Here is a 16,013-nt window from a genome sequence, read left to right on the forward strand (position 1 = left end):
ATGACAGGATCAAGGAGTTCCAAGTTCAGTGAGTTGATGAAATGCACACAAGAGCAACATGAAATGTTATTCAGAAGGACAAAAAATGACTATTTATGTGTCAACACAAGGCTAAAGAGAACACAAATATCACTAAAAAAGAAACACACAACTTCAGAAAATACATTTTCCTCATCTTTTACGAACAAAAGAAACTTGTGTAGATAGTACAGACAGCTGGTTTGAACTTAAAAGAAATCTATGAGAGCTTTGTTAATGAGAAGAATAGACTTTTACCTGTTTCAACATTTACAGTAACAGTGCCAGAAGCTGGGTTTCCAGAAGGATCTTGGAAAGTGTAGGTCACAACGGTCTGACCAACTGGGAAAAAGTCTCCAGGTTGGGCGGTACGGGATACAAGATTGGCAACGCCAGAGATATCACTTGCCGTTGGTTCAGGATAATTTATGTTGAGTCCAGGAGTACCGAGTTCAACTTGACGGGTGATTGTATTACTGGGCACATTTATAGTAGGTGGGGTAGTGTCAACTGAAGATGTTTAAGGTGCATGAAATAAGTGAAAGCAAGAGAGATGGTAAGATAGAAATATGTCTTCAACAAAAAATTATGACAGGATCAAGGAGTTCCAAGTTCAGTGTGATGATGAAATGCACACAAGGGCAACATGAAATGTTATTCAGAAGGACAAAAAATGATTATTTGTCAACACTGGGCTGAAAAGAACACAAATATCACTCAAAAAGAAACACAAACTTCAGAAAATACATTTTCACTTACCGTGTAGGAACAAAATAAACTTGTGTGGATTATACAGACAGCTGGTTTTAATTCAAAGAAATCTATGAGAGCTTGGTTAATGAGAAGACTGATAAAAAAAAAGTGCTAAACTTTTACCTGGTACAACATTGACAGTAACAGTGCCAGAGGCTGGGTTTCCAGAAGGATCTTGGAAAGTGTAGGTCACAACGGTCTGACCGACTGGGAAAAAGTCTCCAGGTTGGGCGGTACGGGATACAAGGTTGGCAACGCCAGAGATATCACTTGCCGTTGGTTCGGGGTAATCTACGTTGACACCCGGTTCACCAAGTTCAACTTGACGGGTGATTGTATTACTGGGTACGTTTATAGTAGGTGGGGTAGTGTCAACTGAAGAGTGCATGCAATGAAGATGTGAAAATGGAAATTTTTTGCTACAAGTTATGTCAGAAGGTAAAAGATTTTGTACTTGAGTAAAAACAAATGATACGCTGCTCAGCTCAATTTCTGTAAGGTCATAGACCCGACAATACAGACACTGACTCTCACAAACTTGAAGAAATACATTTGTATGTATGCACAAGAACAAAAGATTAACAAAACAAATTTGAAAATATGTGCTGATCGTATGGACAACGAAGAATTTAGAAGTAATGAGAACATGGTCTATGAAAGGTGCTAAAGAGGTGCTAAAGAAATGTTGTATACACAGAAACTATTAACAAAGCGGGTTCATGTCCTAATCATGCAGACATTATGGAGAGTTTACAAGAAATTAATTAGGATGTCATCAGAAAATTAATCATAGTACTCTTAATGCGAAGAGTGATAGAAAAAAGGGTCTAAAGTGGAAAATAATAGCTTTTTTAAGGGCAGTATAGGTTGACATTATACACATGTAACATGACATGTTATTCAGCTCAAAATGATGAAGACATGTTACAAAGTAAGACCTTTAAAAAAACAGACATCACAGACACTTAGAAGGATAAGTAACTACATCTGCATTTACAAAACAAACAAAAAAAGATTCATGTATAAATAGCACAGAGAAGTATGAGTAAATGTAGGTGAGTTTTAGTGAAGAGAAAAAATTTTAAAATGTGAAATGAAAGGTGCTACAACTTCTGTCTTCTACAACAGTCGAAAGGAGCAGCAGCTGGGTTTCCGGACGGGTCTCGGAATATGTACCGACACGATTTTTTGCATTGAGCAAAAGCTTTTCACCGCGAAAAAGTAGCCAGCGCTTATTGATACGTTTCAGGCTGCAAAAATGTCTGGTTTTGCATATTTAAAACAATTTAAATAAATAATTAAATTCATGATGTAAATTCAACATTGATCGAACCTAAGAACTCGGTGAATGAAACAAGTCTTACCAGGGATAACATTTACTGTGAAGGTACAGTCGGTATTGGTATTGCCATTATTATCCGTCACTGTGAATGTGATCTGCTGGGGCATGTTGACGCTGAAGAAGGTACCGGACTGGACGTTGGAGGTAATGGATGCGATACCGGCGAGATCCGTGGCTGTTGGGGTGTTATAGGTGATGCTGGTCCCGGTGGTGCCAAGCTCAACGGTCTGTACGATGTCCGATGGGCAGTTCGTGACTGTCGGGTCGGTGGTATCGGCTGCGACAGGCAAGAACACATTTTATAAATTATAATCATAGTTCAGTTCCTATTTTAATTCTTTGTTTCTCTTTATTACTGCCAGTCATATACAAGCTACATACATCAATACATCCAATGAGTTGACTTTGCTTCAAGAAAGTTAAAAATCTAGCCTTAAAAATGAGTTTGCTTCCAAAACATGCTACATCATACAAATTAATTTGATAAGAACAATTTTGCACAATAATTTTGGAAAACCTAGCAGAACTTACTGGTGGTGACTGTGACAGTGAAGACGCATGGATCTGCATTATTGCCACTGGGGTCAGTGAAGATGTACGATACAACGGTAGTACCGACGGGGAAAGAATCTCCAGGGGCGTTGCTACGTGAGGAAAGGAAAGCCTGTCCAGAGACGTCCGATGCCGAAGGCTCAGAGTAGAAGATGACGACGCTGCTGGTTCCCAACTCAACGGTGCGTACGATGTTGTCGATGCAGGTGACACTTGGGGGAGTGGTATCCACTGTATATGTCACAAGACAGAGGGGTCATCAACTTATATTCATCATTCTATCAAATCTCAGTCTACCATGCGTTCCATCTACTACACTTTAGCACATTGATCGCTTCTTTTGCCTATCTGCACGGTTGCTTGTTTACCACACATGCAATTTTGCACAAAACATAGGCACCAATTGAAGGAAGGATTGCTGTGTACAATATAACGGCTTCGGAAGATTACCTATTTTTAACACAGTAACAGTTTAATCTTGCTCTGGAAATGGGTTTCTGTACCCCATGATAAACACAATATGGCATGGGGAGATTAATTGAACGGCATACAAAGTGGTTAAAGTCAATGCAAGGTAGTTGGTCAGAGGTCTACATTTTTCTTTGTTAAACTAAGACTTTGGGTCAGGTTCAAGTAAATAAGGCACTTCTGAGATAATATCTGTGTATGGGCAGAAAAATTGAAACCCATCAGACAAATGCTGGATAAGTGCTCACGAAAGTTATGGAATCATCAATCATTCACAGTTGGTACATTCTGTGATTCACAGCTGGAAGGTTCTTTTCAACCTTTCAACTTTACTTTACACAGAAGTTTTCAGGTATTACATTTAGTTTGAAGGCTAAAACTTAGGAATAGTACCTCCAGAATGGGATTGGTTGGCAGTCATGTGTGATATGCACTTAACAGATAACTACCAAAATACTAGATTGCATTCATAGTGGATAATTTGCATACCTGTATCGACAGTGATGGTGAAGACGCAGGGGTCGGCCTGGTTACCAGAGTTATCAGAGAAGATGTAGGTCACTGTGGTAACGCCAACGGGGAAGGAATCACCAGGCGCTGCAGTCCTGGTCACTAGGTTGGCCACTCCCGAGATATCAGAAGCAGTAGCTTCGGTGAAGAAGACGGGTACGCTTGTGGTTCCAAGCTCCACGGTGCGCGAGACACTGTTCGTACAGATAACTGAGGGCGGTGTAGTATCCTCTGTTCGAAGGAGAAGACCCAGAATTCATAACATTAGGATACCACTGTTTAAAGGGAGATGATAGCCACGTTTCCATGTGTAGTAGGGTCATAATTCGCTGACACCACACTCAGTTTTAATACCATTAACGGGTATACAAGTTTCGCACAAAGCGAACCCGTGATCCCATCAAGAAGTACTTGTCTGTTGGGAGAGTCTTCAGGTGAGGGAAATGTAAGGGTGGTAAATATAGAGCATTATGTAAGGCCTGTTGGTCATTAAACTGTAGGGAAAAGCTTATCCTGGTGAATGACAATACCTGTTCTTGGGTAACATCCAAATGTCGAATATCCCATGACAGCCCACTACTAAGGGTCGTTTAGGTAACTTAGCAAACTGTGGCACAAACACACGGGTCAGACACAGAAAATGCATAATACTCCATGACATCTGTTGATGAAAAGTTAATTTTTGGTAATATCAAGTCCAATCAAGAAAGCAGATAGAATTACCGGCTGTGTGCTATGAAGAATTTCAAACAATCCTGCATTTAGAGTTCCGGACGCATCATTTTGTGCCACTTCATTTTGTTAAGCTACCTAACGTCATTATATGATCTTGTGACTTGATGTAGCCCACAAGAAGTATAACAAGGAGTACTTACCTCTAAGCCCACTGTGCATTGCAAACTAAAATTTGGCTGGAAAGTACAGGAAACTACAATGAAAACGTGATGGTCTCAAATGAATCAAACGCTAATGTTTGACCCACCACTTGATTAGGATCTAGGAGCCAGTTGCACAGTACAAAAGAGACCAATGTGGAGACTTTCTCTGTACCAAAGTCTGGAGGCATACCTTATGGCTGATGGAACATGCAGAACTGTAAACTATATTCATGGATATATCACGTTTTCAAAACAGATGCAGTCACTCATGACCGAACGGACGCCGTCACTTACGAGCTGTAATTGTGATAGTGAAGGAACAATCATCCGCAGTGTTTCCAGAGTTGTCAGCAAAGATGTAGGTCACTGTTGTGGTTCCAACCGGGAAGGAATCTCCTGGCATGTTTGTCCTGCTTTCAAGGATGGCCTGGCCTGAGACGTCTGAAGCGGTGGGCTCAGTATAGAACACTTGGGCACTTGCCGTGCCAAGCTCAACTGTCTGGACGATGGTGCTAGTACACACCACAGAGGGCGGTGTGGTATCAACTGGATATCAAAGAAAAAAAGTCACGTCGACGTTGTTCTTTCTTTTAGGCAGTCGAATGCATCATCTGAAAACGCGGCTTCAGCATTCGATAACTGCAAAACCAGAAACTTTTGCGAGAACGAAATGTTCGCAAATTTCGCGACCGGTACGGACAGCGTTCAGGCCAGAGATGCCGTGGAGCGATTGCCGCAGGAGCACGTGTTTCATGAGAAGGAAAAATGTAATTAACGACAAGAGAGGAGCGAAGACTTCAGAGAAGGACATACAAGTGCAACATGACATGCAGTTCAGCTTAATTCCGACGTTGTATTAAGACTTGACAAAACAGGATATTCTGGCACTAACAGATGTACACAAAATCCAGTAGAGGAATAACAGGTAGGTTCATGCATGGAGAAATGAAACGTGAACAAGATGCATATACAAATCGTACAGGTGACAGCAAAAAAAAAAAGAAACGATCTATCGCTCATCATCCCAGAGCAATTGTTGCAGGAGCATGTGTTCTTCAACCCGATCGCAAGATGGAAAAAGAGTAGCAACAATGAGAGAGGACGAGCAGAGATTTCACAGTAGGACATACACAAAACACCAATTACAATATTACATGAGGATACACTGTCTACGAAGTTGAGAAAAGTAATTGCATGTGTACATGTATGTATGAAAGAAACATGAAAGAAAAAGATGCATGTACGAATCTTACACAAAACTACATGTAAGAGAATTTGAAAAAAAATCAGCAAAAACCAGCAAGAACATGCAATCATGCGTCAATAGAAAAAAATGGGACAAAAAGGTGCAAGACATTTACCTTCTATTACATTGACTGTAACAGTGCCAGTGGCTGGGTTTCCGGACGGGTCACGGAAAGTGTAGGTCACAACGGTCTGACCAACTGGGAAAAAGTCTCCAGGTTGTGCAGTGCGGGATACAAGATTGGCGGTGCCAGAGATATCACTTGCCGTAGGTTCAGAGTAAAATACATTGACACCCGAGTTACCGAGCTCAACTACGCGGGTGATTGTATTACTGGGCACAGTTATGACAGGAGGAGTAGTATCAACTAAAGATAAGAGGGCATGCAAGAAATGAAAGCAAGATAGATTATGAGACTAGAAAATGTTTATAGCTATGGATGACATAATTACTGATGATCCAAGGTTATTTCATGTTAGGATAATACAAACAGCACATCAGAAAACACACATTAAAGGGAAAGTCCACCCCCAAAATAAGTTTGTTTCGATAGAGGCAGAATAATAAGAAAATCAGGTGAGTGAAAGTTTGAGCAAATTCTGAATGAAAATAAGAAAGTTATGAATTATTGAAGTTGTGATCAATCAAATACAAATTGGCAACTCTGTGACTTATTATATGAGCTCTCCTTCATTTGCTTTGTGCATAATATTCCATAAAATCATGTTTTCTTCGTTATTGATGACGGAATATATATTTGTTCCTTGCAGGGGGAGTATAGAAACATATTTGCAATTATTATATTTAGGGTGCATGTATGGTTGAAATTTTTCTTGAGGGAAAATGAAAATTTTAGATTTTTTTAGTACTGAGCAAATGGAAGTTGAGCTCGCATGATACGTCATAGAGTTGCCAATTTGTGTTTGATTGATCACAACTTCAAAAATCCTAACTTCCTTATTTTTAATCGGAATTTGCTCAAACTTTCACTGACTTGTTTCTCTCATTTTTCTACTCCTATTAAAACTAACTTAATTTCAGGGTGGACTTCCCCTTTAACAAAAAAGTACATGCGGCAGGTGCGAGTTATACAGACAAATGGGTAAAATACTATAAGAGAACAACATTACTGCACGTGTGGTACTATCAATGGTGTTAGAATTTTACCTTTCCGGACGGGTCTCGGAAAAATGTACCGACACGATTTTTGCATTGGGCAAAAGCTTTACACCGCGAAAGTAGCCAGCGCTTATCGATTCGTGAACGTTTCGGGCAGCAAAAATGTCTGGTTTTACATATTTACAATCATTTTAATAAATAAATTGAATTCGGGCGATTCCATGCAATGTGGCCTATAGGACACAAGGCAGTTATCCATATAATTTCATCCATGAAGAAAGCTGTCTTGATGTGCTACGACTATAAAAAGGGAGTTATACCAGAAAGCACCATTATTCAATTGTGCTTGAAATTACGGTATGTTGAAAAACATTATGTCCTGAAGGACACATTACACAGAATCGCCTTTGATCTTTACTACTTAAGCTGACAAGGAATGAACAATCAAATTGATGAGAGCAAGTAAGCCTGGATATTACTCAGAGATGCCAGTTACAATTGATCAGAGGGCCTGAAAATCACCTAGAATGAGCTAATTTGTACACAAAAATACCTTAACTATGGTCTGAAAATGGTATACACAATCAAATCAATAATATAAAACCGGTGCTTATGAAGCACTTACCACCGAAGCCTCCAAGGCATCCTTGATCTTATTAACCCTTTGCCTACGGGAACCTGGTGGTCTGTGTATTAAGCCTATTGGACTTTCACAATACAGTAGTGAACGGGTTACAGGAGACTGTGCAAGGAATTTGGTGATGTGAAGCTGCACTTGTTCTTACTATAGTCGACTGTATAGGGAATGAATTTTACAAGGTCAAGCTGATCTTACCAGAGAACACCGTGATGGTGAAAGTACAGGAGGTGTCTGTGAGCCCGCTGTTGTCCGTGACGGTGTATGTGACCTGCCTCGTCTCGCCAGTGGTGATGAACGTTCCTGATTGGACGTTGGAGACGATGGATGCGACCCCGGCGACATCCGTTGCGGTGGGAGGGTTAAAGGTCACAGTGGCTCCGGGCGTACCCAACTCCACAGATTGGACAATGTTTGAGGGGCAGTTGGAAACAGTGGGTGGAGTTGTATCCTCTACAGAGCAGAAATTTATTTAAAACGTGTCAGGACGTGTGAGCTAGAATGACCGCTCATTCACGTGTGATGGGATAAACCACTCTGATTAAATTTGTATTCCAGTCGCCTTAAATTTAATTTTAGAAACACACAGGGGTGTAACAATAATAAAGAAAACAAGAAAATGGGAGTACAGTAGCAAATACAATTAAAAAAATAATGCCTGGGGATCACCAAAAGAATCCAGGTATTAGTGCATTAGTTGTCAGGTTATCAATGCTTCATTTTGTGCAAAGCTAGAAAGACAAGTACTACTCACGACTATTGACGGTGACGGTGAAGGAGCAGACCTGGGCGTTGTTACCGCTCGCATCACTGAAGAAGTAGGAGACAACAGTGGAGCCAACAGGGAAGTTCTGCCCTGGGGTATGGGATCGCGAATCCAGGGTAGCGGTACCAGAGATGTCGGTGGCGGTTGGCTCCGTGTACGATATGCCGACGCTCGTTGTTCCCAGTTCCACAACGCGGGTGATGTCGCTTATGCAGGTCACCGTTGGTGGAGTTGTATCCTCTGCGAGTCAAAAAGCCAAAGGGGATATATTAAGTGATATCTTACATATCAGTATATGTCACACATGTCCTCATGTTCTTAGTTGACAGTTGTAGGATTGACTCAAAATCTACCAAAGCATCTGCCTCGTTTGCTCAAAATGAAAGTTTATGTTACTGGTTGCCTGAAACTACGCACACAATGTTGCATTAGATATCAATGTCGGATAACCATATGATTTAGAACCAAGAAGAAATAGTTTGACCACTGCCTATATTTGTTATAACTGTAATAACCACTAATGAATATCTCAATAGTTTGTATTTTAAAGCAAATGTTCTGAAAATATCTTTTAACATGAAATCATCTAAAAGGGACTAGTCGAGACATTCATAACACTCCAATATGCAATGATACATATCCTTTAAATGTATCATTTCTATTTTCAGGTAATCTTTAATGTCTTGTAATGATATACAAGTCTTTCTGTGTGTAATTCAATTGTTCCGTTAGTTTCTTTCCCCAATAGGCTATAGTGCAAACAGCACATGTACAAATCACCCCAAAATATCTGCAGATCTATTAAACATGGAGAAGTCCCACTTTGTGCATTTTAGAATATCCAATACCAAATAGAATGAAGTGTTTCCTAAATATCTGTGTATGCACCTCTTGGAAAGAACACTTCCATCTATGTATCATGGCATGTATTGCTGGTGCATAAATGATCAGTGATAACTTTCATGGATTGATGAAACTGTACCTACATTGAAGTTTTTAAGCAAGAGGTACAAGACGTCCTTCTTCATTAGAAGGAGATAATGAATTTTTAGCTGCACATATAATATTGTAGAAAGTTTCAAATGTGCACTGTACATTCACAACACCAGACCTGCCAAATAGTATGTGATAAACCAGATGGTGGACTGTACTCTTCCTGGAGGAAGAAGGAGCATACGTCTTGATGGGTTTTACAGTGTTTGTGCAACTGACCTCTATCACCATGTCCGGACTGGCTTAGAGCAAAATGACCAAGAGCAACAAAGGACAGTACTCACGTGTGTTCACAGTGATGGTGAAGGTGCAGGGGTCAGCCTGGTTGCCAGAGTTGTCCCCAAAGACGTAGGTCACTGGGTTCACACCGACGGGGAAGTTATCTCCCGGCTGGGCGGTCCTACTGACAAGACTTGCCTGGCCAAGATCAGATGCCGTTGGTTCATTATAGAAGACCTGAACACTGCTGGTACCCAACTCCACGGTTCGTACGATATTGGTGATGCAGTTCACGGTAGGAGGCGTTGTGTCCTCTGATCAAAGGAATTTAAAGCAACAGGATTAGTTCAGTGAAAATCTATCCGAATATAGTCTGCGTATATAGTCCAAAGCTGGTAAAGATACAGGGGGGTGTTTCACAAAGATTAACCCTAAGTTGGACTTATTTGTAGCTTTTAAATAAAATATATTCAACAGCAAACAATTTGAGTATTTTAGACTTTTCATAAATTCCACATCAAGATCTTGAAATCTCCTTGATAAACAAAAATATAAATGATTTGAATCAACATTTTATGCCTTTTAAAATAACTTTTTCAAAATATTTTCAAATATGCTAATGGCTTTCCATAACTGTTTAGTCCAACTTTAGTCTTGGGTTTCAAACTAATGTGAATGTAGAGGTAACACAAATGATCCATTGACTACAGAATTCTCTCATTTCTATTGGCTTAATATGGGAAACACCTGTTTTCAGAGTTTAGGGAACATGGAGGGATCATAGACCAAAGGGTTTATTCCAGGAACCTTAAACCAGTTAAGGTTAGAATTACAGAATGCCACCACCGTTTCAGTGGTCTCCACTGGAGAAGCACGAGTCTTATGGGACCCCCCTGAGAGGGGAAAATATCACCCAGGACACAAGCTCAGATTGATCAGTAAAAAGCTAGGCAAAAGCTGCAAAAGATTTTGTAAAAAAAGAAATAAGCTTGTCAATCCAACGCGAGTACGCTCGACCTAGTCGGGTTAATAAGAAAATAGACTTACGAGCTGTGACAGTGATAGTGAAAGAACAGGCATCTGCAGTGTTGCCAGAGTTGTCAGCAAAGACGTAGGTCACCGTCGAGGTTCCTACCGGGAAGGAATCTCCTGGAACGTTTGTCCTGCTTACGAGGTTGGCCTGGCCGGAAATATCAGAGGCTGTTGGCTCGGTGTAGAAAACCTGAACAGGGTTTGTGCCAAGTTCGACAGTCTGGAAAACATTGTTGGTACAGACCACGGAGGGTGGTGTAGTGTCAACTGTAATTGAGGAAAGAACAGCCATGCATGTCAGTTAAAAACTTTTGCATAATCAGGAAGAAGTGGTCCATGCACATAATAGTAGCACAAATAACATTGAACCTTACCTTAAAAGTTCCTTCAAATGTCTTACAAAATGATTTGCTAACCATAACGGTATCATCAAATTGACAACCTCACATCACGGCCGTCAGATGGTAAAACGGTCTAACTCGAAAATCGCTGTTCTGAGAAAAATGACTTTGAAGTTTAGAGGTTTCAGCTTTTTTAGGAAATGGGTATAATCCATTTTTAGCAATGGGACAAGAAGAAGCATATTAAACACTGATAACTGAAGAATATTGTGCTTATTTGGGGTTTTTATTATAAAATAAATGAGATTTTTGTGCAGATAGACTGTTTAACCACAGCACATGAATACAATCCCACTACACATCATAAAATGGTAAAATGGTCTATCTTCTAGAAAGACCATAAACACTATTGCCATACTACTAACTCGAAGATAGACCATTTTACCATCTGACAGCGATGATAAAAAAAATCTCAATTCAGAAGGTTAAAAGGTTTATGTAAAAGATAGCTCGTTTTACCCCAAACGATATTACCGGCAATGGGCTAACTCAGAGATAGACCGTTTTACCAACAAATCTGAAGGAAAAATACAAAAAGTACCAAGATAGCGGAAATTATTCAGAAATATGATTTTAGAATTTGTTATGTGGTTCTTTCATAGATTTTTCATCATTCTATGATTAAACAAATTTCATAATGAAATCAATTTAATTTGGAAGACTGACAAGCTTTTTCTTTTAATCTTAACGTGTTTCAAGTGAGATGGAAAGTACCCACCCTTCATTTTTAAGATATCCTCAATATGTACATTTGTTGTTTTACGAGACAATGCCTTCTGTTATCTACAGCAGATTATTGTTTGTAATGTTATTTAAATCGTGAATCATCTTTCCAGGGTAATAATCGGGGCAGCGCCAGAAGCGTCACAACGTGACTAACATGTGCGCTATATAAGAAGCCACCATTATTATTTACTGGTAAATGTTTATTGAATAGGTTCTTTCAGAGGTAACATGAGAATAGGGTCTTTCTTGGGAAAGTGTTCACTACAGCAGATGCGATCATACCTGCAAAGACGGTGACTGTAAATGAACAGGAGTTGTCGGTCAGGCCGCTGTTATCAGTCGCAACGTACGTGACGGTCGCCGACTCTCCGACAGTGAAGAACGATCCGGGTTGGAGGTTGGATACGATTGAAGCGATACCTGCGGCATCGTTGGCCGTGGGAGTGGTCCAGCTGATGACAGTTCCTGGGACTCCGAGCTCGACTGACTGAACAATGTTGTTTGGGCAGCTAGTAAACATGGGCATCATGGTGTCAACTAGAAAACAAAACAGAGGAGGTCAAAATCCAACATATATATTCACTGTACAAATCACTTCCATCTCTTTGCTACAGACAAGACGTAACGAACCTCTAACAACATTTTTCATTATAGCCGTTTTGTTTAAATGATCTCTTACCAGTTCCAATGGTGACTGTGAAGACACAAGGTGGTGCTTCATTGCCGCTCTGGTCACTGAAGATGTAGGTGACGGTGGTCGAGCCGATGGGGAATGAATCTCCTGGTGAGCTACTCCTGGACACTAGGAAAGCTGTTCCAGAGATGTCTGTAGCGGATGGCTCGGCATAGTTCACGACGGCACTGGTCGATCCAAGTTCAATGGTCTGAGCAATGTTGTTGGCGCAATTAACCGTTGGTGGGGTGGTGTCAACTGTAATAATGAATAATAGATAATTGTTATAATAGTGGATTGTTGTATAGTGCTCACGTCTAGCTCATCGCCACTCCTTACCCCGGCTTTAGCACGGCTGCCATTACAATGCTCAAATTAATTCCTGCCATGTACTAGCATTACCCGTTTTGTATCCTTGAGAAAAGTGGTTCATAAATCAACCTATTTTATTACATGTTCCTGTTCTTGACAATGCACAAGTGCCTTGAGCACCAGCAAGCATTCAGCTTGGCTAAGACCAGTATAATAATTGATTAACATGCATTGTATTCTCATGAACAGGTAATTTAATTACATGTCTTGTCTTGTTCTTGATGACTTTTGGCAAAGTCTGTACCCGAACTCTGCACAGGGTAACCACAATAACTCTAATAATATGTCTTTTTTTACCCAAGATAGCCTCATCAGTGTTAATTCTGTTCTCCACAAGGGCTCTGCAATCGTATAATTACACCAGCTTTAGCTGAGCTACCATGATAATGTATTCAAGCATACAAAGAGTTTTTTCTACTGGGTATCCAATAACTTCACTTGGTAGATTAATACATCTTGCCAAACAAGGCCGCAGCAGGATTACAACCACAAACCATGTGATTCACAGTCCAGCAACTTATCCACTAAACCTCAAAACCTCTACAACTATCAATGAAAAGACAAACCTGCATTGATAACCACATTGAAGGTACAAGGCTGGGCGTTGTTGCCTGAGGCATCAGTGAAAATGTAGGTGACACTTGTGGTACCCACTGGGAAGCTGTCCCCTGGAGCTGATGTGCGAGTCACCAGGCTGGTCTGTCCTGAGATATCAAAGGCGGTAGGTTCTGTAAAGAAAACCTGGGTGCTGCCGGTGCCGAGCTGGACCGTCTGAGCGACATTGTTGATACAGTTGACAGTGGGTGGTGTGGTATCGACTGCAGAGGAAAAAAGGAATGCAAGAACTTATTAATCTATTGCCTACGGGACCGGGTGGTTCCTGCACAGAGCCGTTGGGTCTAAGCGAATTCATGGGTCAACATCGCAACAGAGATCTGTGCCTTTGTCAGCACTGGTGACCATATTGGCCTGCAGAGTGAGGAAACTATGTCCCCAGGTGATAACAGGATTATCATGTACATTAGCTAAATAAAGAAATAAATGGGGTTTTATGCAAAGCTTTCATTAATTGGGATCTACTATTTGTGCTGATCTACACATTTAGCAAGTCTCTGCTATCCTGCCACTTGACAATCCTGGCAAATAAAAGGTTATAAAAAACATACCTGCGGAGATGGTTACTGTGAAAGTACAGGGTTCAGCCTCGTTTCCAGAGTTATCACTGAAGATGTAAGACACGGAGGTAGTCCCTACAGGGAAGGAATCTCCTGGGGCTGCTGTTCGGGTCACAAGGTTGGCTTGTCCGGAAATGTCAAAGGCAGTTGGTTCGGTGAAGAAGACCGGGGCACTGGAGGTACCGAGTTCCACTTCTTGGAATACGTTGTTAGGACAGTTGACGGAAGGTGGGGTGGTGTCAACTGAAGAGAATACAAATCAGGAAATATAAAATATTAATGGTTTGATGGTTTCTTTTACATGGCTGCTAAGAAAGCATATGTACGCTTGTAACTAAGGAACCAGAATACCGACTGCTTTAAGTCCACTCCAAAGAAATTGGTAAATGGATTTATCAAAGGGCAATAGCGCATCGACTTGGTCTCAAACGCAGAAGAAACCAGATCCTCCTGCTCACGAGACCACTGCTCTACCACTAAGCCATCTTGCTTCCTCAAATTAACTTCTCTTTCATACTTTGCACCCAATTACTGGACCCAGTTAGGCTACTATATCTAGATGCATATTTTTCTTTTATGTTTCTTTTGGTTTTTACTGATATGCATGCTAAATTAATCATTAGGTATGGATGCAATAGGAAAAGGTAACATAGGTTGGCTTCGCACAGCACATCCAGAAGCTGTTTGATCTTACAAATTCCTTCTGATTGATTGCATCGATCACTATGTGCAATCAATTGCAAAATCAATCGCACAATCTATTGCTAAGCTATGTGTTATTGGGCCCTGACCAGGGGGTGTTTCACAAAGACTAAGATCGACTTTAAGTTGGACTTAACTATGGCCATTCATGCCATTGGTTGCTCTCATCATTGGTCTCTGAATTATGGTCTTTAGATAATATTTTTTTCTTCAATAATGAATTATAAAAAAATGAAAATTCTGTAGATTTGTGACCATGATTTCTACGTCCCTTGAGAAACCAATGCCAGTAAATAATGAGCAAACAGTGGCATGAATGGCCTGTCATAGTTAAGTCCAACTTAAAGTCGATTTTAGTCTTTGTTAAACACCCCAGGGCCCCCGTTTCACAAAACTTATCAGTGACAAATGCCAGTGTTTGTTATAAGCTCCTGAAATCCTTGCTTCTGATTGGTTAACAGATTTGTCACTGATTTTTGTCATTTGTCATTGAAAAAGGCCTTGTGAAACGGGCCCCAGGTGTCGTACAAATAACACTTACCAGCAATGACGGTCACCGTGAATTGACCTCTACCCTCGTTACCAGCAGGATCCTGATAGACGTACTCCACGGTTGTGGTGCCGACGGGGAAGAGATCGCCAGGCTGAGCTGTGCGGCTCACCAGGTTGGCTTCCCCAGAGTTATCAGTAGCGGTTGGCTCGGTGTAGATCACCGAGAGACGGCTCTGGCCAAGCTCCACGGTTCGTACGATGTTTCCTCCACTGACAGTGACTGTAGGTGGGGTGGTATCAACTGCAAGAAAAGTGACAAATCAAAAACGATTTGTTGATTGAGAGCTGAATAAATAAACCTCCCACATGTATCTCAAAAAGGAATTATTTTACAGGCAGAACTCTATGAACTGAAATTCAATGAGGCAAATCAAGTAAAATTAATATAAAAAGGAAATTCAAAAGTTGATAACGAAAAACAGAATTGTCCACAATTAGGTATGATGTTCTGGTAGAATCACAGAACTAGTAAATATATACGGTAGGTCTGAGGTCATCATGTTGTACTTGTAGATGCATTAAGGGGAAGCGGGTGCAAATAATTTGGACAATGGTCCATGTTAAATACATGTAGTCCTATTAATTTCTCATGGTCTAGACCATTTGTCCTGGGCTCAGGCATTGGTTTGGATCCCCCATTTCAGTATTTTTATCAAAACTTTCTTCTAGTAGATGAAAATGAGATCTGTTCCGTTAACTTACCCATAGATCATTGTAATTTAACCTAAAATATGGTAGATTCATGATAAATTTCAAATTAAAATGTAACTGATTACACTAGATGTTTGTATGGAAAAGCTACATGTAAATGTAATTAATGGTATCTGGTATGGTAATAACTATTATTATGCACATGTTTATTTATTACTGCATTCTAAT

General features: G+C 40.5%; 1 protein-coding gene across 1 annotated transcript in view; it reads right to left on the reverse strand.

Moving 5' to 3' along the window:
• Positions 1-16,013, reverse strand: part of LOC373362 (hyalin) — a 71,586-nt gene that overhangs the window by 34,385 nt on the left and 21,188 nt on the right. The window contains 16 exon segments of the mRNA XM_030989442.1: positions 277-528; positions 895-1,146; positions 2,136-2,390; positions 2,645-2,896; positions 3,623-3,874; positions 4,816-5,067; positions 5,883-6,134; positions 7,722-7,976; positions 8,278-8,529; positions 9,567-9,815; positions 10,549-10,800; positions 11,943-12,197; positions 12,340-12,591; positions 13,272-13,523; positions 13,872-14,123; positions 15,124-15,375. Coding sequence (XP_030845302.1) covers positions 277-528; positions 895-1,146; positions 2,136-2,390; positions 2,645-2,896; positions 3,623-3,874; positions 4,816-5,067; positions 5,883-6,134; positions 7,722-7,976; positions 8,278-8,529; positions 9,567-9,815; positions 10,549-10,800; positions 11,943-12,197; positions 12,340-12,591; positions 13,272-13,523; positions 13,872-14,123; positions 15,124-15,375 — 4,038 coding nt within the window.

The sequence above is a fragment of the Strongylocentrotus purpuratus genome, unplaced genomic scaffold (genome assembly GCF_000002235.5).
Source record: "Strongylocentrotus purpuratus isolate Spur 01 unplaced genomic scaffold, Spur_5.0 spur5_scaffold_18, whole genome shotgun sequence".
NCBI classification, from domain to species: Eukaryota; Metazoa; Echinodermata; class Echinoidea; order Camarodonta; family Strongylocentrotidae; genus Strongylocentrotus; species Strongylocentrotus purpuratus.